The 16599-nt window shown below is 38.8% G+C and overlaps 1 protein-coding gene across 1 annotated transcript; it reads right to left on the minus strand.

Annotated features, from left to right (window-relative positions):
* Positions 1 to 3688: 3688 nt before the first annotated feature.
* On the minus strand, positions 3689 to 6326 carry LOC124265017. Its single transcript, XM_046699802.1, has 5 exons — positions 6243 to 6326; positions 5278 to 5373; positions 4534 to 4696; positions 4141 to 4301; positions 3689 to 3831 (listed from the first exon to the last, which is right to left on the minus strand). The coding sequence occupies exons 1-3, from the start codon at positions 6316 to 6318 to the stop codon at positions 4548 to 4550; spliced, it is 321 nt and encodes a 106-aa protein (XP_046555758.1). The 5' UTR covers positions 6319 to 6326; the 3' UTR covers positions 3689 to 3831; positions 4141 to 4301; positions 4534 to 4547.
* Between the last annotated feature and the right edge of the window lie 10273 nt (positions 6327 to 16599).

Genomic DNA, 16599 nt, shown 5'->3' on the forward strand with positions numbered 1-16599 from the left:
GTTACGCTTTCTTTAGCGATACGATCGCTTTGTGAAACGGGACCCAAATTCGTTGATGAAAGTAATCACCGATACTGAGAACGAGCGAGATATGATTCTCAATTTACCTTCAGGACGTTAGTAATAAGTACAGCCAAGCCACTGAGGATTCCAACAAGAAGAGCGGTGAATCTTTGTTCTCTGAAAACAAACAGAGGGCGTTGATGAGAATGACCTGATGATGTAGACAGAATAGCGATATAAGTAGCACCAAAACGCCCGGGGCTGTCAACCCTGATGGCCTATCGATAACGAACACATTGAATTTCTTTGAAGTTTAGTTCAGACGAATTTAAACTCTCCACAAATACTTTTCATTTTCATGCGTATTTGCTCGGTCATCGAGCTAACAGTGTTTATGAGATAAAGCGATACTAATAGTGTTCTGATTTATTCTTACAGCAGCGCATGCCAACATCTCATATAAATAAGCTTGTGTGTATGTACGTAACAGGCAAGAGATGAAATGTGTGTTAAATATGTATCTGTTTCATCATGACATCCATCAAAAGGTGTTCATTTCATCTCTAGTGATTTATGATCTGCATCAACATGGCCAGCTTAATAACTTCCAACACAGCAATAATTTATTACTTGACTCTTTAATCACGTGCAACCAGTGTTATCTTGTGTATTTGCCGTCTTGACGGAACAGCTGATTTTGTGAGTGTTTATAACGAAATGGAGGCGGGCTGGGTGTCTGCTAGGAATTTATGACCGTGTAGATCACATAACAACATAACTTTGATCTCGAAACTTAAACAGATGAATAAATGTATTAGGTTAGCAGCGCATTAGGATAGTTTGTCCAAACAAAGAGAACTAGTTGTCCACAAGTTGTGTCCCATGATGAACCATAATCGATTTCCAATAGTGGTGGCATACATTAATATTATATAACCCTCATGTAACTATCCGTGTCGACCAGATTAACGATTCAGGACTAGGAACAATGCCACTATTTGTACATTTAATTTGCTAACAGTTATCACTAGGACTACAGGGTGCCGATTTAACGGGATGTTAGACTTTTCTGATGAGGAATTTGTACAGTAACACTGCTTGTTTTGAACGTGCATGTACTGTAGTCAAAGGTTAAATTAATCGTATTGGATTAATTTTCATTGGTAAAATGTTTGATACAAGTTGTAAAATGGGTACCCGGGGAGGGGGAGGACACAGTGACACACTCGGGGGGTGAAGTTCCCGGAGGGGTGGAGTTGGACAGGGGCTTCTTCAGAGCCAATCTCCGCTAATTTTAGGAAAGCTTCGTATATGAACATAAGCGCTATAAGACAGGCGAAACTCTCCTCGGTGAAGCGAGTTTCTTTTGTCAATTTGCGGATAGTGATTAATATTACCTCAGGGTATATAATCAGCCTGTCACTGATGGAGAGTGTAAGAAGCCGTAAGATACGCGAAGGTTCTACGTACTTGCAGATATCGTATATGATGTTCTGGGGTTGACCTGCGAATAACGCAAATGCTATTCCCGTCACAGCGGCGGCAAAGATACACTCCATCACTCCCTGGAAAGAGCAGAGTTTGGTTAACATCAACAGAATTCATAACTAAGAACAATATATTATACAACAATACAACAGGTGTTTCCAAGTGCTAGACATCTAGTTTCTCCTTCAGGACCTCATAGAGTCAAAACGTCATGCAATCATTACCTCATTATCTCAACATCATGCATTAACAAATGTATTGTGATGTCAGTGGTAGTTCGAGTAAGTCTCTCAGTTAATATTATGTCTGCGTTTAGAAGATTTGGACAATTTTGTCGTCACTTGTGAGAAGTACAGTTGTTTGGGGCAGAATGCCCGTGCTTGCTGAGGATGTGGAAAGCGAGTAAGTGAGTGAGTTTAGTTTTACGCTGCACTCAGCAATATTCCAGCTGATGATGTGGACCCTACCATGTACTGGTTGGTGGACTTTCCTAACATTCCACCGAAGGTGACGTTCGGGGTGAGGGTGGCGAGGAAGATGTAGATGAAAGAAGCGATACACTGGATGTGGATGGCGTCTTTGAAGTCGCTCAGGTAGAACGGAACCTTCCTGCGGATGTCACGGATAAGCCCGAGGAAAGGCCTGGAAGGAAGCAGAAGAGGTTATCTCTCACATGACGTGGGCGATAAATGGTGGTAAAGAGATAGGATGTTTTAATGTTGTTGTTGTTGTTGTTGTTGTTGTTACAGATTACAATCAGGTTATTGTCAGATTTTAGCATTCGTCACCACTCGCCCCTTTCCGTAACCTGCAAGAAGACTCGTCCCCCTCTCGATGCTTGTTATGTGCGAAAATACGACAAACCAATCAGAACGCGCGTAAATGACTGCGGTGCTTTGGTAAAAATAATCCTGAGTACTTAAATCGTTTATGGCATTATGTCATTGTTTAAAAAATCATGAAAAATATATATCGTCATATTGAAAGTACAAAGAACTTAGCTAACAGGATTTTGCTGCCTATTATGGTGTTTTTGATAAGAATCATGCGATTGACGGTGAGAGATTCAAATACACGCACGTGCGTTTGTTGACATAACGGCTCTCATGGGTCCAACTGAGGGTGTTTCTGACGATCTTGCGGGCTTGCTATGGAGATTGTACGTGCGCTTCCAACAATTTTAGGAAATGTAATTATAAATCGCTACGAGTTTCAAAACAATAATATTATATCTGTATGTAACTAATCAACTTTAATCTTTAACATTGGGCATATATTTCAATTCTCTGGGAATATTTTAGTCTGACCTTCTTGTGGTCATTCATATATTTTTCAGCGAATTCAGTTAAAAGTCCACTTGTGGTATGACAGCAAGGTTACACGTATGTTCAGTTTGAGAAATATTATAAAAGTCATTTTTTGAGTTTCTGCTTTGGGATTTAATGTAGCGGGTTTTTTTTACAAATTTTATTTGCATATTCAATAAAACAAATCCCATTTGTGATTATTAAACCCTTTTCAGAAATATAATTGGAAATATAAGGTGAATATCTGGTAATAATTACGTCAGAATATGTCTTTAACAAATATGTTTTTTCTTTCTTTTAGTTGTACCAAGGAGGTTTAATTCTTTAGAATAAATAGCAAAAACAAAAACAGCAATACAATGTATGAGTACTTCGGTGATATTAAGTACCATTGGAATCAAACAGGAATAGAGTTATCGTTCCTGTTTGAAGTAGTTCTGATGTTCCTACGCCAATATGAAATCCTTCCAGAGGGGCACGAGTCGCTATTCGGCTTGTCCCGGAATAACACGAGTTGGTCACGAATGCTTCCAATTGGGAGGATTCGCTCGTTCTGTTTGTTTCTTGGTGTAGTTGCCTGGGAGTCGCCGAACCCGGGCCTACATCTACTGGGCCTGTTCCCCACCGCCTCAATACATGCTGGATATGAAACACAGGGTAACCTTAAAGGCGGTCCAAAGTGTTATTCCAGCTATGTTACCACTGCACGTGATCAGTTCTCATCTTGACAGAGTGCTAGGACTATTATAACCCAGAATCATTGCTTAATCATGGTTTGGACTCTCTGGATATTCCAGGTCATGAGTCTATTTTGTGTGGACTTGTGTCACTTAATGATGATTTGGAATCTGTTCCAATAGGTACAATAATGACTTACTGTTGGTTGACGCTGCTCGGTTCATGTCGCCCCTGATCTTCTTCTTCTCTCCCTTCTCGGCGCCATGTCGATGTTGCTTTAGCAGTAACGTCCGCAGTTGTTGACGGAGAAGTGGGTCAAGCTGACCTAGTTTTATCCACTCGTCGAGAAACTTTTCTGCAATTAATGGGAATATAGATCATCAAGAGGAACCAAGAGCAGCAGACACTGCTCCACGATTGTTGCCCAAATCAAGTTTTAGTAGTTTATGTGTAATTAGGGTAATGTTTGATCATTATACACGATAGCTGTTATTTCAAAGTCTAAAAAAGATGTCTTCGGGATTTGAATATTTAATTTTCCCCAGAACCCAGACCCGTTTTAATCTTTATCCCGTTGGTAGTATCGTGTATTATCTCCCTATGGCCAGTTACTACAGATGCTGAGAGTGTATGGGTCAGTTCAACAACTGACGTGACGACGTACAGACGACTTGCGAGATGGAGTAGGCCTCGGTATCGAGGTGCATGACGCTGTCCATCAACTGCCTCCTAATTTCAACAAGATGGTGCATGGATAATGATGCCACATAGGGCTTGCATCAGCGTTCTCCCCCATCCTCCATCTTCTCCTCGTACTTGACCCATCTAAAACAGTCACCATGGTTACAAGATGGACAAGGTAGCGCGAAACGTATGATTGGGAATCGAAACACAGGATTCATCTAGGTGTTTTATACCAAAGAAGCATCTAAGCCTCACATTAACATTAACTGAATCGTGTGTAGTTACTTTTAACCCAGTAATTATGTCAGCAAGCATCACTGTCTTACTATGTCTAGTTTGGTGCTTCTTAGTCTAGATGTTTGTCTCAGCTCACCTCGCTACTTCTCTCTACTCTCCCCGTTTCTTGAGCACGTCCATCTCGGAGAAGACTTTGTGTGCCCGATGTTTGATGTCGGTTACACTGTTGAGGAGTTCCTGGATGCGCTCGGAAGGGACGTAGTCATCGTCGCCGTACAGAGTGAACTTGGAACCTTCGGCTGAATATTGAAACATATATATTATCACCTCTTACGCTTGTCGTCATGATCTGTGAAGCTATTTAGTAGATAAGTTAACCGTGTAATATACTGACATGGCGTTGTTCTAACACCTCACCGGACGCGTTGGACACCTTAGGAAAATGGGGCATTGGGCTAGGCAGGTGATTAACACGTTCGCCTTTCGTGCTGAACCCCGGAATCGATTCCCCACACCAGCACAACGTGTGAAAACTCATTTCTGAATTTTCCTCGTCGTGATATTGCTGGAATATTGTTATATGCGGCGTTAAATTTTACCAACTCATTATATTATGGTAATCTGGTGTCCTGTTATTGATAGGTCAAATGGTGGTCGAAATGTTCGTGGATGCGCTGGGTGCGGGTTCGAAGCTAAGGATTACCCCGATACCTCACAGACACAATCGAACCGTTTTCATGATCCCATTAAAGTGGTAAGCGGAAACCATAAATGACTGTGACTGTACGACTTAATACTGTTGAAGCGGCGATGTTCCAAATTGACTCACAAATTCTACCGTTGCCAAAATTCTATAGCCGACATTATATCGTCTACTTACGCATGATATCCTCCTCGTCTTCTTCCACGAGAGTAGGCCGGATAGGCTTGTGTGGGGCTACGACGTTCAGATACATCGACGTACTCCTCTTGAACACTACAACAGAGAACCGCCATTTGTTGACGTCACCAGATGAGCAGGAGCCGCTTGTACGGCTCACCCGATTTACAGGACATAAGGGACGTACTTTCATGTAAGGACCAGTATTTACACACGACGCATCTATTATTCGTTATTATTATATATAATTACATTTTGCGTAATTCTTATGTTTTAGTGAATTGTTCTGAAATACATCTTCTGCATGTGTATAGGACAGAAAGGATGTATTTTCATGGAGGTACCAGCTCTTACAAGGTCGTTTCTGTCATTCTAGGATTCTTATTTTTTTACGAATTGGTTCTTAATCACGGATGCGGATATACGAGTACATTAAAGGCGACCATCTCACTCAGAGGTCACAGATATTTCAAGGTCAATGTCAAATTGATCATTAAGGAAATCCTACGACGGAAAATGTCCAAAATGTTAACACTGAAAGACTAAGATATTGAACCGAGAGCTATGTAATCAGCTGCAGATGGTTGATAGTACAGTGAGAGAAAGAAGTCGCTAAGGATTTGTTTATGACATGCTTCAGGCAACCTACATCGCCACCTAGAGGTCATGAGCGCGTGACCACGGCGTCCGTAACTTGTGTTTGTGTGTTAATGATTTGCTCAAGAGTAAGGGGGGTGTTTTCTCAGGGAGTTTAGACTCCAAATTGGTGAACGTTCTCCATTAAGACTCCAAATTGGTAATGTTCCCATTAATACCAAATGCAAGTTAATGCATAATTCATTTTTCTTCAAACTTGATAAACTAAAATAAAACTCTATTTGGAGTGATCATATTGGGATTGGGATTCCACGATCAATAGTTATCTGTCTTATACTGACACGGATCGAACTGTGTCAATGACCTACCTATGCCTCCGGGCACTTTAACCACGATCACTGCCGAATCACGCCTCAAAGCGATATCTTTGTTCTCGGTTCCCATGGTGATAGAAGTCTTGCTAAAATACACGTACTGGAACGACAAAAATAGAAATTAAATGTTTTATCATTAAAAAGTTTTAACGAAATACAGAATGGAGAACGCTTCATCTTTAAAGTACCGCTTCTTGCAATAATGTGTTGAACCTGTGCGCACATGTGACCCCAGTTCAGATAATTTGGAGTTTGTGGAAAGTGTTCGAGCCATTTTTAAAGAGCACAGAGTACTTACATTAAAGTGAATTTTCATTTGCATCATTTTCCTTGAGATAACCATGGGTTATACATATGTGCAGTACGTACCGGTTTTATCACAGGTCGGCAACACATGTTTGGTCGGCTGGTTTGTTGTTTAACGCCGAACTCAGCAATATCCCAGCTATATGGCGGCGGTCTGTAAATAATCGAGTCTGGACCCAGATAATCCTGTGATCAACATCATGAGCCTCGATCTACACAATTGGGATACGTTGACATGTGTCGACCAAGTCAGCGAGCCTGACTACCCGATCCCGTTAGTCGACTCTTACGACAAGCATGGGTTACTGAATATCAATTCTAACCCTGATCTTCACAATTTGAGAATAGTGCCAAGTGAATCTACTGATACCTTTAGGGGCAGTGGGGTAGCCTAGTGGTTAAAGCGATTAAACTCGTCACGCTTCGAAGACCCGGATTCGATTCCCCCATGGGTACAATATATGAAGCCCATTTCTGGTGCCCCACGCTGTGATATTGCTGGAATATTGCTAAAAGCGGCGTCAAACTTAAACTCACCACTACTAGTTGAGGGATGTTCAGTATGAACTTTGTAGTATGACACCTAACGCGCTTAGTATCACGAGTTAATACTCGAACTTACCAAATAGACATGACTACATTCTACATTGTCATCGTATATACGATAATATGATACTTGTTTTACATCCTGAGCACTCGTACTTATCTTCTAAACATGAATGACATGTCTTAATGGATGATCAACTTTTTATTGTCCAAAAGCGACGTTTCGGTATAGATACTTTAAACCGTTTCATAAGAAGAGTAAGATTGTTTTATGGATAACTTGGCACAACATTATATATGATGCGACGTTTCGGTATGGATTCTTATACCGTTGTCAAGCAAAGTGAAGTACTGCAGCTTTGAGAACAGACTTATATACATCAACAGAGATTCAGTAATAACAACATGTAGGACTGAATGAGGGGGATTAACAACAACAACAAGGCAAGGTGGTAATAATGTAGTGACAATAGGAAGCCAATGGTCCTAGAGGCAGAAACAAAATATACATGGCTGATGAGATTAATTAGCAATGGTAGCTGGAGTGCTCTAATCTGTTGTTTTTATCAGTTCATTGTATGCAGAAGGGAATAGTTCAACGGATATGTTTAATAAGTTTATTGACATGTTACATGTTGATATTGATAAAGCATTTGATATTCTACAGTGTATATTTCAAACATGAGGAAGTGAAATGATAATGTATTCAACCGAATTCTATTCCTGCTAAAGGACAGCCCGATTAGTTTGATGAGCAATGTCGTACTCTCAAGAGAGAAAAATGCAGATGTCTAAATATGTTTAGAAAACAGTCCGGTAAAGAAAACTATAACCGGTATAAGTGCAGCAGAAATAACTTTAAATACCTGTAGAGCCAAGAAAGAGCGTTATAAACATTCAATAATTCAAGCTGTACATGATACGGCAAACTCCAGTGACTGTACTGTGTTTTGGCGTCTTGTGAAAAAGTATATTACAAATCGTTCATCTGAGTCTGTCAACTGCCCTTCAGTATGGCCTGATTACTTCAAGAACTTATTAAATCCTAAACAACCTGATGATGGCAGAGGACATCAAAGCTTACTTAAACAATCATGACTGTAATACATGTACAGAATGTTGTTTTGAAGATGATATTCTTTCAATAGACTTTAACGATCAGGCTGTTATTAATGCTATGAGAAATTTGAAATGTTACAAATCCCCGGGTGATGATGGTATCCCAGCAGAATGTTTTAAAACTGCTGAAGGTGTCCTTGTGCCATATTTAATTATAATCTTTCATAAGATATTACACACTGGATACTAACCTACATCTTGGTCTACTGGATTATTATGCCACTACATAAAAAGGCCACTAATCCGAATAATTTTAGAGGAATTTTTATCAAATGTGATAAGCAAAATTTTTCTACAGCTTTGAATAAAAGACTGGAGTATTATTTAGAGTTCTGTGAACTGGTTGGTGAATAACAAAAGGAGGCTTTAAAAGGATCACTCGACTGTTGACAGTATCTTTATTTTCAGGCTATTGTTCAGAAATATATTACTCGTAAAGGAGGTAAACTATATGTTGCTTTCATAGATTTTTGTAAGGCCTTTGATATGGTAAACAGGCACAAATTATTATATGTTCTTTTACAAAACGGAATCCATGGTAATTTTTTTACTTTGATACAAAATATGTACAGAAATGCTTAAAGCCACTGTATCTTATGATTTTGGTAGAAAATTAACTGAATATTTTGATAGCTCCTGTGGAGTTCGTCAAGGTTGTGTCCTCAGCCCTGTGCTGTTTTCTTTGTTCATTAATGAACTCAAACTGTCATTAGAAAATAAATTTCAGGACGGTATATTTATATCCGAAAATATGTTAAACTTTATTGCACTGTTGTTTGCAGATGATCTGATTTTGGTTGCTGACTCTGTAGTTAAACTTCAGCGTCATCTTGATGCTTTAAATATGTATTCTTACAAATGGGGTATGGATATTAATTAACATTGATAAAAGTAAAATTATTGTTTTTAAGATGGGTGGCCCTCTATCAGAGCATGAAAAATGGCTGTATAATGGTACACCAATGGAAACTGTGAATGTCTATAAGTATCTTGGTCTTATGGACGAGAGCATGTAAAAACCTCTCTGAACAACCTAGTAAAGCACTTTGGCCTGTTAATTTATTGATAAGGCGGTATAATATGTGCTTTTCTGATGCTTTCTATATTTTTGATAAGAAGATTGTTCCAATTCTTACATATGGCGCTGAGATCTGGGGTTTTCAAAAAAGAGAGAATATTGAAATTATCCATCGTAAGTTTTGCAAATTCGTGTTACAAATTGGTTACAGATCTCCTAATGCTGTTGCTTATGGGGAAAGCGGACGACCCCATCTGTCAAATGTCTACTTTGTAAAATGCATCAAATATTGGATAAGATTATTACACATGCACCCAGATAGATACCCTTATCAATGTTATCGATTTTTATTGTCAATTGAATCTAGAAAACGCCCAACACGGGCAAGTTATGTAAAGCATTTATTGTTTAGACATGGGTTTGGAATTGTATGGAACACACAATCTGTTGGTGATCCAAAGATATTTATATGTAAATTTATTGAAAGAATTAACGATTGTTTCCACCAAGAGTGGCATTCATCTCTTCTTGACAGCAAATCACTGTGCTTTTACTACTCTCATAAATCTTTGCTGAACTGTGAAAAATATCTCCTGTCTAATATTAGTAATGATAATAAACGTATTTTTACAATGTTTAGATCAGGATGTAATATACTCGGTATTCAGTTAATCAGGGAAGGTCTTGCTACTGTCAATGACAATGTTGCATTATGTAAGCATTGTAAAGCTGTTGAAGATGAAGCTCATGTTATATACAACTGCAAGTTTTATGAGAGTTTTCGGCAACATCTTATTCCAAAAACAACAAGTGGACACAACGTCTCCATTCAAAGTCTCTGTACATCCGTAGAAATTAATATCATTAACAACTTTGTGAAATATTTGAAATATGTTTATTCTGAGAAACATTGTTAGCAAACACGTTTCTTCGATCCCATACTATGTACTCATTTGGTAACTCAAGAACCATACTATGTATTATTTTTTATATTGTAGGTCGTATTGTCTATATGCAAATATGTCCAAAGACATCAAGTGGGCATTACGTCTCCATTCAGTCTCTATACATCTTCTATGTACATCTTTGGATACATCCACAGATTGTTACTCGTTTCTTCGATCCATAATATCATTAACATTTTGTACTATGTTGTAACTCTGTGAATTTTCTATTAGTTTTAAATACGTTAACTCTGAATTTTCTATTTTTAAATGTCTTAACTCTGCGAAGATTGTTAGCAAACTCGTTTCTTCGATACATACTATGTACACATCTGGTAACTCAACAACTATATTATGTACTATGTTGTACTGTAGGTTGTATGGTCTTGTATGCAAATATGTTTAAAGTCATCAAGTGGGCATTACGTCTCCAGTCAAAGTCTCTGTACATCCTCTGATATTAATATCATCAACAACTCTGTGACATATTTGAAATACGTTTATTTTGCAGAACACTGTTAGCAAACTCGTTTCTTCGATACATACTATGTACACATTTGGTAACTCAATAACTATATTATGTACTATTTTGTACTGTAGGTCGTATGGCCTCACAAGCAAATAAATCGCTCTCTCTCCGGTTCTGGGTAATCAGTTCACGGCTGGGTGGGTGGATGGAACGAGAGATATGGTTCCCCCGGGGGGAGGGGATAAAGAGATATGTTAAGCGTCCCTAGGAGGTACTGTCCAACATTCATGCTGTCACAGTCTACTGGTCTACCGCTTCGGGCAGGCACAGATTCCATGCAGATAAAAAACCACAACAACACTGTGAAAATGCAGTTCTACCAGTACGATATATCGATTTTTCTATTAAAAGTCATTCAATCGTTTTTAATAAAAAAATCGAATGTCAATAATACGATATTAAGGAAGCACAAAGCCATGTGATATGTTATATATGCAATATGAATTGCATTGTGACAAAGGTGACGTTGCCCTACGATATGCTGTTGGCACGTCGTTGCATGAGACACCAACAACTTGGTGACACTGATATACCACATAAAACATCAGCTCACACACTGGATCACACTGGATCACACTGGATCACATGTCACATGTGTTGAACAGGAGTGTAGAAATAAAACAAGTTTCACACCGGCGCTATTTTGATGGTAAGCTTAGTATGATTTGATTCATTATTTTATTCAAGAACCAGGATCTCTGAAATCATGGTCTGCCAATGACAGATCCATTTTCCACAAAACAACTATCCTTTTCTTCTTTTACTGACGTAATATTATTATTTAACTGCAACATTGAAATCCTTGAACATAGCGATATCATTAAATAGACAGAATCAGCCTTAACTCCCCTGTATAGCACGTATGTCTGACTGAAAATGTTTTGATACAAAGTACCACAGCAGTGCTAGACATGATGTGTTCACGATATATATACAATGCAGCACAGCACATGTTTACTATCATATTCAACCATGCAGGTGATATATATATACAGTTCAGCACGTATACTATCATATTCACTCAAAAGATGCATTTTGATATTATATATATGCAGTACATACAGTACAGCACACGTTTACTATCATATTCACTCAACCATGCAGGTAATATATATACAGTACAGCACACGTTTACTATCATATTCACTCAACCATGCAGGTGATATATATACAGTACAGCACACGTTTACTATCATATCCACACAACCATGCAGGTGATATATATACAGTACAGCACACGTTTACTATCATATTCACTCAACCATGCTGGTGATATATATACATATTCACTCAACCATGCAGGTGATATATACACAGTACAGCACACGTTTACTATCATATTCACTCAACCATGCTGGTGATATATATACATATTCACTCAACCATGCAGGTGATATATACACAGTACAGCACACGTTTACTATCATATTCACTCAACCATGCAGGTGATATATATACAGTACAGCACACGTTTACTATCATATTCACTCAACCATGCAGATGATATATATACAAGTACAGCACACGTTTACTATCATATTCACTCAAACCATGCAGGTGATATATATACGAGTACAGCACACGTTTACTATCATATACACTCAACCATGGAGGTGATATATATACATATTCGCTCAACCATGCAGGTGATATATACACAGTACAGCACACGTTTACTATCATATTTACTCAACCATGCAGGTGCATATATATACAGTACAGCACACGTTTACTATCATATTCACTCAACCATGCAGGTGATATATATACAGTTCAGCACACGCTTACTATCATATTCACTCAACCATGCAGGTGCATATATATATCAATGATGCGGGCGATATGTCCCCGTATTGCACATGTTTACTTTCATATTCACTCAACGATGTGGGCGATATGTCCAACACTGCACATGTTTACTCTCATATTCACTCATTGATGTGGGCGATATGACCAGCACTGCACATGTATACTATCATATTCACTTAACGACTCAGGTGATATATCCAGTTTTGCTCTTGTTTAGTTTATTCACTCAACGATGGATGAAGGTGATATATCCCGTATTGCACATGTTTACTTTCATATTCACTCAACGATGTGGGCGATATGTCCAGCACTGCACATGTTTACTTTCATATTCACTCAACGATGTGGGCGATATGTACAGCACTGCACATGTTTACTTTCATATTCACTCAATGATGTGGGTGTTATATCCAGCACTGCACATATTTACTTTCATATTCACTCAACGATGTGGGTGATATGTCCAGCACTGCACATGTTTACTTTCCTATTCACTCAACGATATGGGCGATATGTCCAGCACTGCACATGTTTACTTTCATATTCACTCAATGATGTGGGTGTTATGTCCAGCACTGCACATGTTATTCCATATTATATCAGGAAAATGTCTTGACCAATCACCAACTTGAGATGGCGATAACATACATTATTATTTTTGCGACTCTTTAGGCTCGATATGTTTTGAGAACATTTTTTGCCAAATCCCATTACAAAATGTTTACTATATTTTTTCCATCTGTTTATTTTTATAAATGTCGAAAAGACGGTGTCATCAAAATCATAAGCAAGACGTTAATTCCAATAATGGGTGTTCTTTATATCTGAAACAGAAGTTAAGAGGTTGGGCGTATTGAAAATGCTCGTGTTATATCCAGCACTGCATATGTTTACTTTCATATTCACTCAATGATGTGGGCGATACGTCCAGCACTGCACATGTTTACTATCATATTCACTTAACGACTCAGGTGATATATCCAGTATTGCTCTTGTTTAGTTTATTCACTCAACGATGGATGAAGGTGATATATCCCGTATTGCACATGTTTACTTTCATATTCACTCAATGATGTGAGTGTTATATCCAGCACTGCACATATTTACTTTCATATTCACTCAACGATGTGGGTGCTATGTCCAGCGCTGCACATGTTTACTTTCATATTCACTCAACGATGTGGGCGATATGTCCAGCACTGCACATGTTTACTTTCATATTCACTCAACGATGTGGGGGCTGATATGTTTACTTTCATATTCAGCAACGATGTGGGTGCTATGTCCAGCGCTGCACATGTTTACTTTCATATTCACTCAACGATGTGGGCGATATGTCCAGCACTGCACATGTTTACTTTCATATTCACTCAACGATGTGGGTGTTATGTCCAGCACTGCATATGTTTACTTTCATATTCACTCAACGATGTGGGTGATATGTCCAGCACTGCACATGTTTACTTTCATATTCACTCAACGATGTGGGCGATATGTCCAACACTGCACATGTTTACTTTCATATTCACTCAATGATGTGGGTGTTATGTTCAGCACTGCACATGTTTACTTTCATATTCACTCAACGATGTGGGTGATATGTCCAGCACTGCACGTGTTTACTGTCATATTCACTCAGTATTTTATATGTTTGATATTCACATATCGGTATATATGTAGGTAAATACTAACGACAAAGCTATTTCCACGTTCGTTAGACACATCTGTTAAACGAGAGTCGACTATACGATTCTGACTATATCAGGAGAATGTGTTGATCAATCACCAACATCAGATATCGATTACATACATTATTATTTTTGCGACTCTTTAGGCTCGATATGTTTTGAGAACATGTTTTGCCAAATCCTATTACAAAATGTTTACTATATTTTTTTCCATCTGTTTATTTTTATAAATGTCGAAAAGACGGTGTCATCACAATCATAAGCAAGACGTTAATTCCAATAATGGGCGTTCTTTATATCTGAAACAGAAGTTAAGAGGTTGGCCGTATTGAAAATGCACGTGGCAAAACTGTTTTCATAAGCCTACGGATCTCTGCTAATATCTGAATTCATCATACGATTCCGACTATATCATAGCATGTGATTCTGAATCGCTATGAAACTGAAAATGTCACGGGGTTTTCATAATAATGAACGTGTCCTGCGGCCTCCAAAGGCCCAAAGGCGGTAAGGGCCCACTCGAAGAACATGGGGCGCGCAAGGTGTAAGTCAAACAAGGAAATTTCATTGGCTATCGATTGTGCCACATAAGATTGGATATGTCCTCGACACGTACACTGTTAAATGTATTAAAACTTGTTTTCAATTTTGTAAATCTGATGAAACAACTTTTGAGCAATCAACGTTTAGAAAAAGAATGTTCGATTGTCACTGGTAAGTTGTAATGTAAACACCGAAGGCTGTGGCTACTGGAATGTTGCTCGACAACAAAGGTACAGTTGACTTTTGTTGAAGGCATCTCTCGTCATGGTGGCTGAAAGGTCATGAGCCTGTCGTGGGATGCAGTGATGGATAAAGTTAATCTACAACCACGTCCACGCATATCAGGTGTAGTTGGGTGGCCTAGTGGTTAAAGCGTTCGCTTGTCACGCCGAAGACCCGGGATCGATTCCCCCAATGGGCACAATGTGTGAAGCCCTTTTATGGGGTCCCCCTCTGTGATATTGCTGGAACATTGCTAAAAGTGACGTAAACCTAAACTCACTCACTCACTTCACGCATATCTTCCAACGACCCAGTATTTATCACAGACGTTTGATGTTACTGCTTTGAAAGATTTTAGATAGGGATGACCCAAGACACACCATGGGTACAAGTGAACACATTCTGCTTTAAAATAACACAGGGAATTTCCGATCAAGACTCGAACCCAGCTTCCTGGAACCTTTGCCTTGACCAGTGCATTCATCTTCTCAATCGACAGAGATGCTGTGTAGTAACATTGTAGCATGTAATGATCACAATAATACGCAAGATTACACACAAGTGTGCGAAATAGTCACTGGCCCGCTAGCTCGTGGCTAGTAAAAATCCAGGCAAGGCAGTAACTAGTTACTACCTCAGTTACCTCAGTTACTAGCCCGACTGGCTGGTGAATTTTCATGGGGTCATTTTGACATGGAAGATTAAGGATTTATAAACATGTTCATCATATTAGCAGCTTAATAATGAAACCCGTGTCTATATTCAAATTTCGGGCAAGAGAAGTATTTTGTTGGCCAGTAACCTTCAAACATAGCTAGCCGGACATGGCTAGCAAAATTTGGAAACTATTCCGCACACTGTGACACACCCAAGGGTACACATTGCTCAATGAAAACAACCCTTCAGTCTCAGTAGTACATACACGAGGTGCTCAATCTAGAGTATTTCTTATCAAATCTCGAACCCTGCTTGCTATAGCCTTTGTTATGACCTGTTCATTGATGATAATCCCTTTACTCACTTTGTGAGCGATGCTTACGTTATAAGCTATGTGTCATGTTCTGAAATAGAGTGGTTGAGTGTGGTTTTGTGTCGCTTTATCAACATTCCATCAATCTAAGGCTGGGGACACCAGAAATGAGATTCACATATTATGCCCATGTGGGGAATAGAAACCGGTTCTTCGGCGTGACGAGAGAACGCTTTAACCACTAGGCTACCCAACCGCATCGTTCTGAAATAGGGATTACAACACGAGTAATACAAACCAACAATAGCGATTTGAAACTATGATCATTTGTTAAACAACTTTTATCCTAAGATGAATAAAATTCTGAGATTTAAATGTTCAATTGGCAAGGTAAAATTATGAGGATTCGCAATCTTAATTTCACTTTATTTGATTTACTTTTTTGTTTAAAGTGAAATTCATCGGTACGTTTTCACTGCAAACAGACTATAACCATTTGAAATTCAAAGACGCCGTGCGTAAACTGGACAAATATGGACAAGCCTGTGACCTCGGTGCAGTTACAAAGATATCATAAACAGCTTTGAGGTTTTGTTACCTGTTTATGTTAAACGTTTTGCCACAATACCACGCACAGTGTTTTCCCAGACAAGCGGC

Source organism: Haliotis rubra, unplaced genomic scaffold (genome assembly GCF_003918875.1).
Source record: "Haliotis rubra isolate DU_JTF1 unplaced genomic scaffold, ASM391887v1 Scf957, whole genome shotgun sequence".
Taxonomy (NCBI): Eukaryota; Metazoa; Mollusca; class Gastropoda; order Lepetellida; family Haliotidae; genus Haliotis; species Haliotis rubra.